This window comes from Silene latifolia, chromosome 3, assembly GCF_048544455.1.
Source record: "Silene latifolia isolate original U9 population chromosome 3, ASM4854445v1, whole genome shotgun sequence".
NCBI classification, from domain to species: Eukaryota; Viridiplantae; Streptophyta; class Magnoliopsida; order Caryophyllales; family Caryophyllaceae; genus Silene; species Silene latifolia.
In genome coordinates this window covers 127,153,775-127,166,292 of record NC_133528.1, presented here as the reverse complement: position 1 = coordinate 127,166,292, position 12,518 = coordinate 127,153,775, and the positions used below count along the sequence as shown (strand labels likewise).

Below are 12,518 nucleotides of genomic sequence, written 5' to 3'. Positions count from 1 at the left end.
GTGTATTTCACAAGATCAAGCCGACGTTTTTCATAAAAGGGAAGATTTTTTTTGAAGTGTGGTTGCACTTGAGCTACATGTTCACCCAAATTGCCTACGTACTCGCAAAGCACGAAGTACTTTACAAGATCAAGCAGAGGTAGTTCATAAAAGATGGACGGTTTTTTTTTTTTTTTTTTTTTTTTTTTTTTTTTTTTTTTTTAGATTTGTTTTTTGTGGGTATGCAGTTTAACCTCTTGCTTAGGAGCTTTGACTTGCAGTTTACGCTCTTGCTTAGGAGCCTTCACTGTTGGCGCTTAAGAATAGTAACGTTTCAGAAACTTCCCATTGATTGGGCCTACACGAACGCCATCTTCATCCACAATTTTATAAGCACCATTCGTGTAGACCTCCTGTACCACGTATGGACCATCCCATTTAGAGGTGAATTTACCAACTGGCTTTTGAGAGGTGATGATTGGCCTTCGTACCGCAAGGACAAGGTCTCCTACTTGGAAAGAACGAGAGCGCACCTTTTTGTTGAATGCGCGTGACAACCTTGCTTGATAACGCTGGAGCTTTTGTTGAGCCTCTAATCTTTTTTCGTTGAGAGCTTCCAACTCTGCTAATCGCAATTTGTCATTTTCATCATCTGTGAGTCCTTCCTGAAAAGCAATGCGCAAGGAAGGGATCTGTAGCTCTAATGGCAACACGGCCTCTACTCCATACACCAATGCATACGGGGTTGCCTGAGTAGGTGTTTTGTATGTGGTATGATACGCCCACAATGCCTCACCAATCCTTTCATGCCAATCTCGCTTTGACTTTGCTACTACTTTTCTCAATAAGTTGCAAAGGGTTTTATTGAAGACTTCAGCCAAACCATTTGCAGAAGCATTGTACATGGATGACTTGTATTGTTTGAACTCAAAATTTTCTCCCAGACTTGTCATCAGATGGTTGAAGAATTGTTTCCCATTGTCAGTTGTGATACGCTGAGGTACACCATATCTGTAGATGATCTGGGTTCGAATGAAATCCAAACCATATTCTTTCTTGACTTCCCGGAGTGTGATGGCTTCTGCCCATTTTGAGAAGTAGTCAATGGCGGTGAGGATATACTCTTGTCCATTTGAGGTCCTTGGAGAAAGAGGTCCCACAACATCAAGTCCCCAAGTTTCAAAGGGCCATGAAGAAACAGTGGGGTGCAACGGTTCTGGCGGTTGGTGTATGAAGTTTGCGTAGAACTGACAAGGTTCACATTTTTTCGCAAAGTCCATACAATCTTGCACTATGGTTGGCCAGTAATACCCCATTATCTTTACACGATCATGAAGTTTAGGCCCAGATTGATGAGCACCAAAAATGCCAGAATGAGCTTCATGCATTGCTTCAGTAGCTTCGTCCTTGCTTAGACACCTCAACCATTGGCATGAGAAAGAACGTCTATAGAGTGTCCCGTTATAGTGAATGAACTTTGGAGCACGTCGACGTATTTCTACCTTGTGTCTATGATCATCGGGTAGTTTTTGGTGGTCCAAGAAATCAATGATAGGTTGACGGCAGTCATCTTCATCAACTGTGTAGACGCATATCATGTTGGTTGTGTCTACATTTTCTTCTCCTTCAAGCAATGATACTAACCAACGATTGAAGACTGGGACTTGCATAGACTCTTCTGCCCCCAATGCCAAAGTGGCTGCAAGATTAGCAAGCGCGTCAGCCAAATTATTGGCACTCCTTGGCACATGACCAACATGGATGTCATCAAGTTGATTCAGCAGTTGTAATGCCTGTTGATGGTAGGGAATCTAGTATTCCTTTTTCACTTCATATTCACCAAGGACTTGGTTGACCACCAGCTTCGATTGCCATTTGGAGGCCGAGTATGAGAGCTTGGTATTCTGCCATATTATTTGAGCACAACTGAGTGAGCGTAAATGAGTATGGCATGAGATGATTTTGTGGAGTTTCAAATACAACTCCAGCTCCAGCTCCATGTTGCCTTACAACACCGTCAAAGTACATTTGCCATGGAGGTAGGACGTCCACGTATAAAATTTCTTCTCCCGGGAGGTCATCTGAAATTTCCCACTCTGCTGGCACTGGTTGATCAGCAAAGAAGTCGGCGAGAGCTTGACCTTTCACAACCTTTTGAGGCACGAACACCAAGTCGTACTACTTAAGTAACACTGCCCATTTCGCAAGTCTTCCAGACAAGACCGGTCTTGAGAGTATGTACTTGATTGGATCAGCTTTTGAGACCACGTGTATGGTATGCGCCTGCATGTAGTGCCTCAACTTCTGGATGGCGAACACCAAAGCAAGACATATTTTCTCTATGGGAGAGTAATTTAATTCAGCTCCCACCAAGGTACGACTCAAATAGTAGAGTGCTCTCCCCTTGCGGTCTTCAATTTCTTGAGCACACATTGCCCCCTGCGAGCGTTCTTGTGCTGCGATGTAGGGGATAAGTGGCTTTCCTGGAATTGGTGCCCCCAGCACTGGTGCACTGGCCAAGTATTTCTTGATGCTATCAAAAGCATTTTTGCATTTTCATCCCATTGGAATGGAGCATCCTTTTTCATGAGATGGCTGAATGGTTGGCAACGTCCTGGTAGGTTAGATATGAACCTTTGTATGTATGCTAAACGTCCTTGCAATCCGCGCAACTCTTTCAACGTCTTTGGTTCCGGCATTTCGTTGATTGCTTTGATTTTTGTTTGGTCAATTTTAATGCCTCTGTGCCTGACCACAAACCCTAAGAACTTCCCAGATGTGACACCAAATGCGCACTTGAGTGGATTCATCTTGAGTTGACATTTTCTAAGTCTTTCAAAGACGGTTCGAATGTCTTTGATATGGTCTTATCTTTTCTTTGATTCGGCAACCACGTCATCAACATAACATTCTATTGTTTTATGCAGCATGTCACCGAAGATCTTTTGCATTGCACGTTGATACATAGCGTCAGCATTCTTCAATCCAAACGGCATGCCCGTGTAGCAGAAGATCCTTTTTGGGGTTCGATGTAACACCCCCATGCTCCAAGTGCCTTACCAGGACCACTTAAGGCATGGAAGTGCTACCATCTCGGTTACCCGAGGCAATGATAATCATAAGACAATAAAGAAACGTACTTTAAAAGTAAATATAATTTAATTGATTACATGTCTCAAACAAAACTGTTAAATGAAATACAAGGTTCTCAGACGGTCTACTGATAAAACTATCAAAGCTACTAGACATCGTCTGACACAGCGAAAGACTTCTAACTGCCACGTGATGACTCATCCCAGCTATCCCATGTGCATCAATCATACCTGCTCAATAACTGCTCACCACCCCCAAATGGATCACCACAGTTTTTAAAACATTTAAACGGGGTCAATACTAATCACACAATTTATATAATCCAACAACACAACAAACAACACAGCTCAATAGTCACATATATACTCTGAACTCCATCACAAACTCCACAATACTGACTACACACTAAAGTGTGTAGCCCTGCCTGAGTGCCCATCGCAACAGGTCACTCCACGCCGCGAGTGGGGGACCGCAGCCGCTTCCACCTAATCCCCGCTCATCTCCGTCGAGCGATAAACCCAAATTCCTTAATTCTGTGGCGGGTTCCACAGAAGGCGAATAATGGGCGTGAAGCCATTCCCGCAAGTGACTCCACTCAGCTAGGGACGCGCCCCGAAGAACACGGACAGATACAATCAATCACAACTACAACCAACAACCAAATCCAGCAATCGTCACAATACGAGTAAGATAATATTCAACAACCACAAAACACCAACAACACATTATGGGACCAATACTAAGTAGGGAAACCCTACCTGGAAAGCAACACAGTCAGACGGTCTCCACAGCTGATATCAAAAGGCTTCTTCTACGAATCCTCCTCCTAAAATACAATCATATAATTACTACCACTCAATAAACAGAACAAAACCCCCCAAATCCCCAAATTAGGGTTTAACTAACTTTAACGAAATACTATGAAAACGGTACGTAGATCTTACCCTCGACGCAAGGATCACAAAGGTATAAAGAAACACGAATTCCGACCTTCCTAGCTCCGGGATTTGCCAACAATGCGATTGATGCGAAGAACGTAGTTTGTTTTCTCTTTGAAAGTGATTAGGTTTATAAAAGTGTTTAAAGAAAGTGACGGAAGGAATTATATACTAAATCGCATTATTAACAAAACCCGACAAATCATCTCCCCGTAAACCGGCTACTCGATCGAGTAGCTGAGATACTCGATCGAGTTCCCCCTACTCGATCGAGTATCAAGGTTACTCGATCGAGTACCCAACAGGTCAGAAACTATTTTTAAAACGCAACACACCCTTACTTGACAGAGTAAGGCCCACTCGATAGAGTACCCAGAGACTCATAAAACCGTAGTATTATAGTCTTCCCTCCTTAAAAAGAACTTCGTCCCCGAAGTTCAAGCCACAACAAAACAAAGACACACACTACTACACTCCCGACTCAACAACCAAAACAAAACTCAACATAAAACATGTTACTAACCCAAACTCAACCCGACTCTACCACAACAAACATACCGACACAACATAAAAAGGTATAAAAAGCTCTTAAAAACTCTTCGCGATCATCTCCTACCCCCCCCCCCTAAAAGAAACAAGGTTACGTCCCCGTAACCATACATACCTGATCAATAAGGAAAGGGTAACGCTCTCTCATGGCCTCCTCTGCCTCCCATGTAGCTTCCTGAGACTCGTGGTTAGACCAAAGGATCTTAAGCAAAACTGTCTCACCACTCCTAGTCTTCCTAACCTTCCGGTCAAGAATCTGCTTAGGCACCTCAAGATATGACAAAGACTCATCTAGCTCTAAGCTCTCTGCCTCTAACACATGTGACGGGTCACTCACATACTTCCGCAGCTGAGATACATGAAACACATTATGCACTCTTTCTAACGGAGCTGGTAAAGCCAGACGATATGCAACCTCTCCAACCCGCTCTAAGATCTCATAAGGCCCGATGAACTTCTGACTCAGCTTGCCTTTCTTCCAAAATCTTATAACCCCACGCATAGGAGACACTTTCAGAAGAACCTTGCCCCCAACCTGAAACGCTATATCCCGGCGATGTAGATCTGCATAACTCTTTTGTCTATCCTGAGCTGCTCTCATCCGTTCCCTGATCATCTTAATCTTCTCAACCATCTCATGTACCATCTCTGGTCCTAGAACCACTGCCTCAGCACTGTCGTCCCAACAAATCGGACTCCTACATCTCCTCCCATACAAGGCCTAAAACGGTGCCATACCGATACTAGTGTGATAGCTGTTGTTGTAAGAAAACTCTATCAAATCTAACCTCTGTTCCCAGCTACCACCAAAGTCCATCACACAAGCTCGTAACATATCCTCAAGAGTCTTGATCGTTCTCTCAGTTTGACCGTCTGTCGCAGGATGAAACACTGTACTCATCTTCAAAGTTGTTCCCAAAGATTCCTGCAACTCTTTCCAAAATCTTAAGATAAATCTCGCATCTCTGTCAGATACTATGTCCTTAGGGACTCCATGTAACTTAAGCACATTCTTCCGATAAGCCATAACTAATTGTGCCTTAGTCCATGTATCTTTCATTGGCACAAAGTGAGCTGACTTGGTCAGTCGATCCACTATTACCCATATCATGTTGTTACCCTGTTGACTCTTTGGCAAATCCACGATAAAATCCATAGAAATGGATTCCCACTTCCACTCAGGTACCTCTAAAGACTGAATCTTACCTTGTGGTCATCGTTGTTCCCCTTTAACTCTCTGGCATGTCAAACAACGGGCCACAAACTCAGTTGTCTCTTTCTTCATCCCAGGCCACCAAAACGTGTTCTTTAAATCCTTGTATAACTTGTCTTTTTCAGCTCTTCATCATTAGGGACACACCACCTACCGTCAAGCCTCAAACTACCATCTGTATGAATAGAGAAACGAGACACTGTCCGTTTCTCTACTCCAGCTCTCCACTCAACCATCTTAGGATCCAACGCCTGTTTACCTCGAATGTCATCATAAAGATCAGGCTGCACTGTCAAATCTCCCGTGGCATCCCCTCTCTGCATCATATGTATCCCAAACTTCCCCACCTCATCTCTCAACCTCATCAAAGATAGAGATGTACACAAAGAATGTACACTCTTCCTACTCAAAGCGTCTGCAACGACAATGGCTTTCCCTTTATGGTAGATAATATCCATGTCATAATCGCCAATCAGCTCCATCCACCTCCTCTGTCTCATGTTCAATTCCTTTTGAGTGAAGATGTACTTGAGACTCTTGTGATCCGAAAATACCATAAAGGTCGCCCCATAAAGGTAATGTCTCCATGTCTAAAGAGCAAATACCACAGCACCCAACTCTAGATCATGTGTAGGGTAGTTCTCCTCATACGACTTCAATTGCCTAGAAGCATAGGCAATCACCTTACCGTTCTGCATCAACACACATCCCAACCCGTTCTTTGAGGCATCTGTATAAACCTCCAAGTTCTCGATCCCTTCAGGCAATGCTAAGATAGGAGCTGTGGTCAAACGCTCCTTTAATGTTTGGAACGCCGTCTCACAACTCTCATCCCAACGAAACATGTTCTCTTTCCTCATAAACGCTGTCATAGGTCTAGCAATCTTGGAGAAATCTTTCACGAACCGTCTGTAGTATCCAGCTAAACCCAAGAAACTCCTGATCTCAGCAACGTTCTATGGTGCTTCCCACTTGGTCACTGCCTCAATCTTTGCCGGATCCACAGTTACCCCATCCTTAGAGATCACATGCCCCAGAAAAGCAACTTTCTCTAACCAGAACTCACACTTGGACAGCTTAGCATATAACTCATGCTCCCTCAAAGTCTGTAACACAATCCTCAGATGCTCCTCATGCTCCTCCTTCGTCTTGGAGTAGACTAAGATGTCATCGATAAACACCACCACAAACTTGTCCAAAAACTGTCTGAAGATTCTGTTCATCAAATCCATAAACACAGCCGGTGCATTAGATAACCCAAACGGCATTACCACATACTCATAATGGCCATACCTCGACGTGAAAGCTGTCTTTGGTATGTCCACCTCTCTAATCTTCACCTGATGGTACCCCGACCTCAAATCAATCTTGGAAAAGACTGATGCACCACTCAACTGATCAAACAGGTCATCTATCCTTGGCAAAGGATACTTGTTCTTCACCGTCACTCGGTTCAGCTCCCTGTAGTCTATGCACAACCTCAAACTCCCATCTTTCTTCTTCACAAAAAGAACTGGTGCTCCCCACGATGATACACTAGGTCTAATGTATCCCTTCTCTATCAGATCATCTAACTGTTTCCTGAGCTTCTCCATCTCTTTAGGACCCATCCGGTACGGTGTCTTAGAGATTGGCCCCGTCCCCGGTTTCAACTCAACCGTGAAATCTATCTCCCTCTTCGGTGGCAACCCCGGAATCTCCTCTGGAAAAACATCTGCAAACTCACCCACCACTAGTATTTGATCAACTGTTGGACTCTCTATCCGGTCATCTCTCACATGGCACAAGATCAAAGGGCATCCCTTCCTTAGATAAGACTTCAAGGTAACAGCTGCAATCAACTTAACTTTGGGTTTGACCACAAATCCGCGATAAGACACACTAACACCCTTAGGACCTCTGAAAGACACTTTCTTTTGATGACAGTCTATCTTAGCTTTATACTTTCCCAACCAATCCATCCCGACTATCATCTCAAAACCGTCAAAAGGAAACTCTAGCAAGTCTACAGGTAGATCAACTTGCCCAACTATCATAGACACACCTCTATACAACCTCCCACATGGTACAGACTCACCCGAAAGTATAAAAACTTTCTCACTTACAGACTCATATACCCTAAAACCCAACCGTTTAACATGACTCGAAGATACAAACGACTGAGACGCCCCCGAATCAAACAAAACAAAGGTATGAATACCGTTAACAAGAAAAGTAATGTGATGATAACATGTGCATCATCCTCACCGCTTTTTTCTTGTCCATCATGAACAGCTTTCCACTGGTCTTCTGTCCACCTCCCTGGACAGTACTGGCTGATGTGGTCGGCTTAGCACCCGACCCCTGATTGTTGTTGTTGTTCGTAGCTGGTTTCTGATAAGAATTACCGCCATTGCGGTTACCTCCACCCTGATAGCTCTGACTTCCCCGGTTAGACCATGACCCAGACGGTCTATTGCTCGCATAACTCTGTGCCGACCCCTGATAATAGCTCCCCTGAGCCGATCTCTGAAAAGCTCTAGGTAAACTCGTACACTCATGTCTCTTGTGGCCTACACCACCATAGCCATAACAGGTCATCCCCCAACTACCACTACCACTCACACGGCCACGCCCAAAGGAAGCCCCAGCACTGAACCCTGACCCAGAAGAAAACGCTCTAGCCTGATTGTGGTTGCCTTTCTTGTGACTAGGTTGGCCACCACCTTCACTCTCAGCCTTTCTTTTCTCAACTGCTCTCTCCTGAGCCATCTCCACCAACCTCTTAGCTCTCCCAGCCCTCTCATAAGCTTCCTTAACATCGGTAAGGACTCCCACGGGTAGCTTATCCATGATCTTAGGGGTCAGCCCTCTCTCAAACCTCAACGCTAGGTTCTCCTCACTCAAACCCATGTCCTCGGCATACCTAGACTTCTCATTAAACTGCTTGTACTACTCAGCCACAGACATGTCAGATGTCATCCTAAACCCATCAAACTCCTCCCTCAGCTTACTTCTCACATGCTCATGTACACACTCTTTCCTCATAGCCCTCTGAAACTCTTCCCAAGGTATAGCAGGTAAGCCCTGCTTCGTGTACATCTCCCTAGCACTCACCTTCACCGTATCCCACCACTCACCAGCTGCTTCCCTCAGGTAGAACGCAGCTTGTTCCACTCTCATCTCATCAGGACAGTGTACCAGGTCCAGTATGTTCTCCATCTCACAATGCCAGTTGTCAAGAAGATTAGGTTCCCCGGTCCCCTTGTACTCTTTTGGGTTAAACCTCACTATGTAAAGACTGATCTTGGAGTGGTCAAACTCCTTATCCTTTCCCACTCTCTTTAGGGCCTCAGTAAGAGCATCTTGGTGCTCTAACATCTTAACGACATCATCGATGTTCATGCTCTCAGCTCTCGCATACAAGGCGTTTTTCTTGGGCGGCATCTTGAAACTATATAAGAAAGGGTAGACATAAACATACGCACTAAAACCTCAAAACACGAAAGCAGACTGCCCAGAACACACTCGATCGAGTGCCTAAACCTACTCGATCGAGTAGAGGCTACTCGATCGAGTGCCCACCATACTCGATCGAGTGCCCCGACATCAGACCCAAAACAAACCTTCTGATCTCTAACATACTCGGCCGCGATCGAGTGACCCCCTACTCGATCGAGTGCCCTATGTACTCGATCGAGTGCCCAAAAACACGATTCTGGTTATAAAAACGTCAAATACCCACTCGATCGAGTCAAACCCACTCGACCGAATACCTCACCTACTCGATCGAGTACCCCCTACTCGATCGAGTCATGCTGACTCGTATATACTACCCGCATGTTATCTCACATATCCCAACATACTATACAACTTTATAAACGCAACATTATAATATAGTTAATCATGCAATTCTACACAACTCTTCATATGATCAACAAAACAACTATTTCATATTATCAAATGTCACATAATAAACATCCAACATGCTTCTTATTCAAACAACATTTCCATATACTTCACCAACCTTTCATTCACAATTTCAATCTTCTACTCCCAACATCCAACAATTCACAACATATATCGTTACATTGCATACAAAATAGCAAACATCACATACGACCTTGACATATACCCCCAAGTGACCGGTTCAAAATTGTAAGGCGAGTTCGCGACTTTAGGACGTCTCCCAAGTCTTTGCATTAGCTCCTACAACCTTTACCCCGAGTTCATTTTAATTGACTCCCTATGTTCATTAGATTCATTGGTTACAGGTTTCAGGATCGTCGCTCTGATACCATTTTGTAACACCCCCATACTCCAAGTGCCTTACCAGGACCACTTAAGGCATGGAAGTGCTACCATCTCGGTTACCCGAGGCAATGATAATCATAAGAAAATAAAGAAACGTACTTTAAAAGTAAATATAATTTAATTGATTACATGTCTCAAACAAAACTGTTAAATGAAATACAAGGTTCTCAGATGATCTACTGATAAAACTATCAAAGCTACTAGACATCGTCTGACACAACGGAAGACTTCTAACTGCCACGTGATGACTCATCCCAGCTATCCCATGCGCATCAATCATACCTGCTCAATAACTGCTCACCACCCCCAAATGGATCACCACAGTTTTTAAAACATTTAAACGGGGTTAGTACTAATCACACAATTTATATAATCCAACAACACAACAAACAACACAGCTCAATAGTCACATATATACTCTGAACTCCATCACGAACTCCACAATACTGACTACACACTAAAGTGTGTAGCCCTGCCTGAGTGCCCATCGCAACAGGTCAATCCACGCCGCGAGTGGGGGACCGCATCCGTTCCCACCTAATCCCCGCTCATCTCCGTCGAGCGATAAACCCAAATTCCTTAATGTGCACATCCCTTCTATGGCGGGTTCCACAGAAGGCGAATAATGGGCGTGAAGCCACTCCCGCAAGTGACTCCACTCAGCCAGGGACGCGCCCCGAAGAACACAGACGGATACAATCAATCACAACTACAACCAACAACCAAATCCAGCAATCGTCGCAATACGAGTAAGATAATATTCAACAACCACAAAACACCAACAACACATTATGGGACCAATATTGAGTAGGGAAACCCTACCTGGAAAGCAACACAGTCAGACGGTCTCAACAGCTGATATCAAAAGGCTTCTTCTACGAATCCTCCTCCTAACATACAATCATATAATTACTACCAATCAATAAACACAACAAAACCCCAAAATCCCGAAATTAAGGTTTAACTAACTTTAACGAAATATTATAAAAATGGTACGTAGATCTTACCCTTGACGCAACGATCACAAAGGTATAAAGAAACACGAATTCCGACCTTCCTAGCTCCGGGATTTGCCAACAATGCGATTGATGCGAAGAACGTAGTTTGTTTTCTCTTTTGAAAGTGATTAGGTTTATAAAAGTGTTTAAAGAAAGTGACGGAAGTAATTATATACTAAATCGCATTATTAACAAAACCTGACAAATCATCTCCCCGTAAACCGGCTACTCGATCGAGTAGCTGAGATACTCGATCGAGTTCCCCCTACTCGATCGAGTATCAAGGTTACTCGATCGAGTACCCAACAGGTCAGAAACTATTTTTAAAACGCAACACACCCTTACTCGACAGAGTAAGGCCCACTCGATAGAGTACCCAGAGACTCATAAAACCGTAGTATTACATTCGAAAAACCGTTCCTTCTTGATCTTCAGGTGCCATATGTATTTGATTATAACCAGCCGCACAATCCATGAATGAGAGTGCTTCTTGACTAGTGGTTACGTCAATCATCAATTCTGCGACTGGCAAAGGAATGTCATCCTTTGGGCATGCATCATTACGATCTCTGAAGTCGACACATATGCACAATTGCCCATTCTTCTTTCTGACTGGGACAATGTTTGCTATCCAGGTAGGATATTTGACTTCACGAATGAAACCTGCCTCTATAAGTTTGTTAACTTCCTTTTCAATTTCAGGTACGAGCTCTGACCTGAAACGACGTTGAGACTTCTTTTTGGGATTGGTGCCTTTCTTGATTGCTAGACGATGAACTGCAACTTTTGGGTTAAGTCCAGACATCTCTTTATAGCTCCAAGCGAAGACATCTTTGTACTCGACTAATAACTTATAGTACTCCTCTTCGTCTTCCTTAGTCAGCAGAGCACTGACATAAATGGGTCGAGGATCTTCAGTAGTTCCCAAGTTAAGTTCCTTGAGTTCATCTACGGTCGATTTCCCCTCCGTCTTCAAGTGTTTCGGGGGCCTCATCGGCCTCAACTTCTTCATTCTCGTCAGGTATCTCTTCTACTGCGATATGATATGACGATGTTATAACTTCTAAGTCACTTGACTTCTTTGTATCACAGGGACGTGAAGATGAAGGCACAAGCTCTTCGACATTCTTTTGCTAACCAGTAAGAACTAGTACGCGCCTCCTTGATTTGAGTGGCTCATGTTAGATGATATCCACTACTTGCATACGCTTCATGCGAGATGGTATTGCGCTTCTCAAGTCATCGCTTACTCTTACTCCTTCTTCATTTTGTGTTGGAGAAATTGAAAGAGGACGACCCTCACCGCTATTCTTCTTGGGAGCCCCTAGTCGACTGAAGACAGTTTTTGATGGAGCGCCCAAGCGATCATGGATCGTGCATTTCTTGCTTGTGTGCAACGAGGACGTTGATGTTTTGACTTCACTTTCACCTTGATTTCCAAGCCTAGCAAAGACA

The 12,518-nt window shown here is 43.9% G+C and overlaps 1 protein-coding gene across 1 annotated transcript; it reads right to left on the bottom strand.

Annotated features, from left to right (window-relative positions):
- Nucleotides 1–296: 296 nt before the first annotated feature.
- LOC141649650 (uncharacterized) lies at nt 297–12,075 on the bottom strand. The gene is made up of 4 exons (XM_074458335.1): nt 11,479–12,075; nt 1,820–2,130; nt 513–1,719; nt 297–392 (listed from the first exon to the last, which is right to left on the bottom strand). The coding sequence occupies exons 1-4, from the start codon at nt 12,073–12,075 to the stop codon at nt 297–299; spliced, it is 2,211 nt and encodes a 736-aa protein (XP_074314436.1).
- Between the last annotated feature and the right edge of the window lie 443 nt (nt 12,076–12,518).

Excerpts from the sequence above, each read along its gene's own strand:
- LOC141649650 (XM_074458335.1), bottom strand. The coding sequence starts at position 12,075 with ATGAAGAAGTTGAGGCCGATGAGGCCCCCGAAACACTTGAAGACGGAG. Across the intron at positions 1,720-1,819 it reads GGTGGTCAACCAAGTCCTTG|GAGTGCCAATAATTTGGCTG; the intron begins GTGAATATGAAG and ends TCATGTGCCAAG. Across the intron at positions 393-512 it reads CACGCGCATTCAACAAAAAG|GAGGTCTACACGAATGGTGC; the intron begins GTGCGCTCTCGT and ends TACGTGGTACAG.